This window comes from Pongo pygmaeus, chromosome 1 (genome assembly GCF_028885625.2).
Source record: "Pongo pygmaeus isolate AG05252 chromosome 1, NHGRI_mPonPyg2-v2.0_pri, whole genome shotgun sequence".
In the NCBI taxonomy this organism is placed as follows: Eukaryota; Metazoa; Chordata; class Mammalia; order Primates; family Hominidae; genus Pongo; species Pongo pygmaeus.
The window spans coordinates 37,099,944-37,105,943 of record NC_072373.2 but is presented as its reverse complement, the minus strand read 5'-3'; the positions used below and the strand labels follow the sequence as shown (position 1 = coordinate 37,105,943).

The 6,000-nt window shown below is 48.0% G+C and overlaps 1 protein-coding gene across 1 annotated transcript in view; it reads left to right on the top strand.

Moving 5' to 3' along the window:
- The first annotated feature begins 1,658 nt into the window (after positions 1-1,658).
- PPP2R5A (protein phosphatase 2 regulatory subunit B'alpha) overlaps positions 1,659-6,000 on the top strand; it is a 75,605-nt gene continuing 71,263 nt past the window's right edge. The window contains exon 1 of the mRNA XM_054478746.2: positions 1,659-2,563. Within this exon, the coding sequence (XP_054334721.1) occupies positions 2,383-2,563 (181 nt within the window). The 5' untranslated portion in view covers positions 1,659-2,382. The remainder of the gene's footprint in view (positions 2,564-6,000) is intronic.

The window sequence follows — 6,000 nt, the reverse complement described above, 5'->3', positions numbered from 1 at the left end:
GAATGATGCGCCTGAACTAAAAAGAGTTTGTGTGGGAACATGTAGGAATTTACACTTGGAAAGACAGGAGTCAGATCGCAGAGAGCCTTGAATTTGGACTCTATTCTGCAGGTATTGGGTGGTTCCTCAAACACGCAGGTAAGATAAAAGTGATCTTAAAAGATTGATGTGGCAGTGAGTTTGAAAGCCCTGAACTACATTTGGCGGTCTTTGTACACATTGGGAGAAAGGCCAATTGTGAAAGTAGATTTAACATGATCTGGAGCTTGACTATGTGAGAAAGCGAAAAGTGTCAGAAACGCTGCTGACGTTTGAACCTCCTTGACTGGGAGGATTATGTACAATTTCACCGCCCAGCAAATCTGAAGGAGGAAATGTTTTGAGGATAGTATGTTTGGTTCTAGGTCTAGAATTCAACTTCCTACCAAATTTGGAATCTTCTGTACATATGCATCAGGTGGCTTCGTTTAAATATACGACAACTACTTTTATTATGTTGAAAGGAAAAGGTCTGGAGCTCGAGGGAGGGGATTACAGATTTGGGTCCATTGGCGCAAAGGGAGGCTGACTGTTCAGATTAATAATTGTTAACGGCCACCGTATGGAAAGCACTGCACAAAAAACTAAGATGACCAGTCCTTGCCCCTAAGAAATTCAAAATCTAGACGGAATCTCCAAGAAAGAGATTCCGGTAAGAGTACATGGCAAGCCTCCGTATCCACACACCGCTGACCAATGAATTTGTACTCTTCTCGTTGGAGTAGTTGAGGGCCTTTGGCTCAAGGAGGGGTGAAAATTAGCAGGATACTAAATTGGGAATGAGAAATCTCTTTTTAGAGGGCGTGGATTTGCAGAACCCTTTGAAGCAGCAGATGCTAGACTGCCCAAACCCCACGCAAGAGTAGCTCTCTGGAGTTGCGGAGTCCGATCCTCGCAAGAGCTACAAATTTATTCCGCAACTACCAATTTTGCGGTTTGGGGCCAGTAAGGCGCCAAGACCCGCCCAGGTGTCCAGACCCCGCAACGATTGGACGAGCTCACCTCCTCGCCTTCCCCGGGCCCCTCGCCCGTCAATCACACTGGTTGCTCGCCACCCGACCTCTGCTGCGCCCCCTTTCAGTGGCGTAACACCTGGCGCTCTTTCGCGCCCCAGCCCTCCGGCGCCCCACCAATCGCTTCAGTTCTTCATTGGCCAGCAGAGAGGTGAGGGAAGGGAAGGGGCGCTCTATTTTGCTCTCTGAACGCACCCTCTCAAGTTTCCCGGTCTTCTCGCAGACGGTCAGGAGAGCAATGACAGCCTGCAGCAGTCGCGCATGAGCGCAAAAGTGCCCGCTGGTGGAGGGTCGCTTCCCCTCCCTCCCAAGAGATTTGCCACATTTGTTGTGACGCACGGGCACCCCCGCTCGCCGTCTTCACTTACGATTGGCTGTGGCCGAAGCCCGTCACACAGCCCGCCCCACTCCTCTGCCTCAAGAGGCCGCACCTCACGCCGTCGCTGCCGCTTAGCCGTGTGATTGGCTAAGAGGCCTGGCATGCTTTCCCGCCCCCTCCCCCGCCGCCGCACCGAGAGGCGGGCGGGACCCCGCGGAAGTTGTCAGTCAAACTCCTCCCTCCCCACCCCTCGCGAGGCCCCTCCCCGGGCCGCGCGCCCTGGCGCGCGCACACGCGCACACACTCCCCGCTCGCCTGTACCAACCACCTTCTCAAGTTGTAGCGGTCGCTCGCCTGGGGTTCTCCGTGGGCGGCCGACGGGCGCGTGGGGGAGGGGGTTCGGGCCGCCCAGCGCGGCAAGGAGCGAGTGTGTGCACGCAGAGAGCCGGGGTTACGGGGGCAGCGCCCCGGGCGATGAGGGGCCGGCGCTGACCGGGAAGAGCGGGCACCGCGGCTGCGGCTCCGAGGGGACCCGCGATGGCAGCGCCCCGGGAGGAGGCTCCAGGCAGGGCGGGCTGCGCCGGCAGCGGCCGCTGAGGTGCTGGCCGGCCGGCTGGCTGGCGACCGGGGCAGAAGCGACGAGAGGCGCGCTCGGCACCCGCACCCCCGTGCCCTCGCCTCAGTTGTCTAAACTTCGGGCTCTCTTCCACCCGCTCTGCGCGCCCAGAGTCAACAACTTCTTCACCCCCCTCCGCCCCCGCCCTTCCCTCCGTCAGCCCCGGGAGCTCGCCGCGCGCCGGGGACCAGGAACCTCCGGCGCTGAGATGTGGCCGTGAGGCGTTGGCGGGCGGTGAGGAGAAGCTCGGCGGCGTCCCGGGGCCGGAGGGCCGTGGGGCCGGGGCGCAGGGGCGCGAGCACCCCGCGCCTCTCCCCCGCCTCCTCCTGCCGTCTCCGCCGCTGCCCGTGCCTTGCAAGCAGCAGCCGGAGCTGCCAAGCGCCAGGGCCGCGGAGATGTCGTCGTCGTCGCCGCCGGCGGGGGCTGCCAGCGCCGCCATCTCGGCCTCGGAGAAAGTGGACGGCTTCACCCGGAAATCGGTCCGCAAGGCGCAGAGGCAGAAGCGCTCCCAGGGCTCGTCGCAGTTTCGCAGCCAGGGCAGCCAGGCAGAGCTGCACCCGCTGCCCCAGCTCAAAGGTAACCTCCGAGGGCGCAGCGCCGGGAGCGAGCGCAGGGGCTGGCAACGCTTGCCTCTGCGCCAGCAGAGCCATTTCCTGCTGGGTTTCTCCTGCTCAGTTGGGACTGGTAGTGTGTGAGCCGAGTTCCTCACGATGCCTTGGCGTCCCCTCACCCCCTCCTCCTTTTTCAAACAGGTTTTCTGTGAAGTCTTGGCTCTTTCCTTCTAATTCCCACCTGAACTCTTTCCATCCTAGGGGAGGCCAACACCCCTCCCCACCTGCGCGCTTGCTTAACCTGCACTTCCTATCTTGAGTCCCGTGAAGTGGAGTCCTTCACTCTTCTTCCAGGTTTGCACTTTCCCGGTCTTGCTTTAACAACCGCACGAACCTTCCCCGACCTTCACTTTCCCGAGTGTCAGCTCCTCTGTTCGGCCACTTTTAGCTAGTCCTTTACTTTTACAATTATAAAGCCGTCTGCACCCACCCTCTTCTCAACTTCACTTCCCATTGATTGCCCTTAAGAGTCATCAGACCAGGAATCTGAATGCAAACAACGATTAAGAGTTAGCTGGCCTTTGGATGTATTTATAAAGAAAAAGCCTAAAATTTGACCAGTGTAGTATCTTATTCACTGGATCGTTAGGTTTATTTAAATGGTATCCTTTAGCTCAAAGAATAGAAAGATTTGAAATATTCTGTTGTCTGAGCCGATACACATGGTCTATTTGGAAATATGAAGGAGTAGGTAGTGTTGCTTTGCAGTCGAATGGGAACTTAGTTTGCCAGGCAGTGATTCCAGGGACTTTGTAGGTTTGTACAGGAATTCAAATTGGTATCCGTGCCTAATGCCTTGCAGGAGAACTTGGCACTCTTTTTGGCTCACTTTTCCCACTAGGTTTAGAGGATTTTCGATGTTATTTCCTGGTGTTCTAGTTTATTCTTTGTGTATTACTCATGTTTAATTTTATAATTTTAATGTCCTTCCTTTTTATGAGATAGAAATGATGGAACAAGATGATAATGCTCCTACATATTTAAATAAAATTTGCAACCTGACGGAAATCCATATCATCTGATGTTCAGATTTTTCAGTTCATTTGAAAAAGCTGCAGCATCCCCTTCAAGGCCAGTCTGGTTCTCATTTGTCTTTGGGCCTGTGAATCCAGCCTTAGTTTGGCAAGGAGTCTGAAGAAAACCCCAGATCAAATCACAGTTGACCTACAACAGCTCCAGAACCCTATTGAGACCCTACCTTGCCCTGACTCTTGGAGTGCCTCTAAATCATGACATCTCACAGTTAGAATCAAACTGGCTTTTGAAAAGAGGTTTTGAGATACTAGTCTGTGCTATCGAATTTATCATTTGATTGCTCTTTAGCATACAAAAATTGTTAAAATTTACATAGCAAAATGGTAGACTATAATGATAGGCATTGCCAAGACTTTAATTCTTGAATGATGTCATAGCTATAAAAGAATATCGTCTTTGCTATTCATAGATTTTAAATTTTGCACTTATTTAAAATATCATAGTTTTTTTATACTACTGATTTTTTTTCTCCCATTAAATTGTCAAACTCTAGTTTGAAGGTTTGGTGCTAGGGTTATTTCATAGTTATTTAATTTGCTTTTTAGTAAGATATTCTAGTTTCTTAGTATTGTACTTCTTAATAGTATACTTTAATAAAAGTAATTGAATATTAAACATTTGGTTGGTTTCAAGCCAGGAGATGCAGCTTTGATACGTTTTGCTTTTATTTTATTTATTTTATTTTATTTTATTTATTTGAGACGGAGTTTCACTCTCGTTGCCCAGGCTGGAGTGCAATGGCGCGATCTCGGCTCACTGCAACCTCCGCCTCCCGGGTTCAAACAATTCTCCTGCCTCAGCCTCCCAACTAGCTGGGATTACAGGCATGTGTCACCAAGGCCGGCTAATTTTGTATTCTTAGTAGAGATGGGGTTTCACCATGTTGGTCAGGCTGGTCTCCAACTCCTAGCCTCAGGTGATCGGGCCACTTCGGCCTCCCAAAGTGGTGGGATTACAGGCGTGAGCCACCGTGCCTGGCCACATTTTGCTTTTAAAAGCCTAGCAAAAATACGCATAGAGTCAGTAATCATCTAAGTTATATGATGTAGGGTTCAACAAGTTGAAGGTGCCATATAGTATTTGGTCACTAGTAAAGAAAAAAGTAAATTGGAACTTTACATTAATTGTAGATATTTGCATGGAAATACAGTATTCATCATAAAGAAAATTATGTATTCAGGATAAATTTATGCAAATTTAATTGAGGAAATAAGACCCTTACTTGGATTACAAACTAATAGGAACAACTTCTTTTACTCCAGATGCCAAAATGCTTGAAAGTGATTAAAAAAAAAAAAACCAACATTCAGTTGCTTCAGTTGGAACTTTGGCAGTGTGCTCAATACCACAGTGTTGTGTTTTTTCTGCCAGTGGTAGTTTTTTCCATTTGTGTCCTTCACAAAAACATGGAAAGCCCTTTAGTATGTGTATGAAAGAAAGAATATTCTTCTTTCTCTGAAATACCATCTTACTGTGGAGTGATTCAGATATCCATGGACTGCAAGATCTTTTAAGTTTCATACCAGCCTGCTTATGTTACACTTTGACCACATGCATCTGAACTGGAAAGGTGCCAACTAGTTTTCCTCAAACCATAGTAAGGATTAACAAACTAATCCAGCGTTTTCACCTGTAAGAAGTATTTGTGCAAAATCATTTAGTAAGTGGGTTGTAGGATTTTAATGGCAAAAATTTTCAGAATAAATTGTTTTATAATTGAAAGTATTTAATAAACAAGCCTTGTTAAAAGGCTTTTCAGTCTAACCTATTTTGTTTAAGATTCTGGAAGGATTGGTTTGGTAAAGTAGTTGATGCCTTACATTTATATAACATTTTAGCATTTTAAAATTATTTTACCTTAAAAATTTTCTTAAATTATAAAACAGTATTGTTCATACCAAGTGAAACAATCCAAAGATGTGTAACCCTTAATCCCTGTGTATCTCCTGCTTTTTCACACCTAGTAAGTAAGGGTAATACTGTTGTTTGATAATCCATGGCTCAGTGTATTCTTACAAACATCCTATTCATTGGGTCATCCCTGAACTTTTTGCAAGATCAATATTCCCGTTTTATTGATGAGAAAGTTGAGGCCTAAAAAGAATAGTTTCTGGCCTGTGATTACTTATCTGGATGATGTTGCAGCTGACACTGGGACCTAGGTCAAATGATTTCAGTATTTGTGCTGTTAACTGTTTTACGTAAATTTGAAGCAGTGTGATAGAGTTGGGTCTCTGGGGTTAGTCCTGGGTCAAAGGTAAATTTTTAATCTTTCTAAGTCGTTTTCCTTATCTGTAAAATGGGGATAATACAAATCTCCCCAGGCCTGTGGGGATTAAGGGGAATAATTTAAGTGCCTAAAAATAG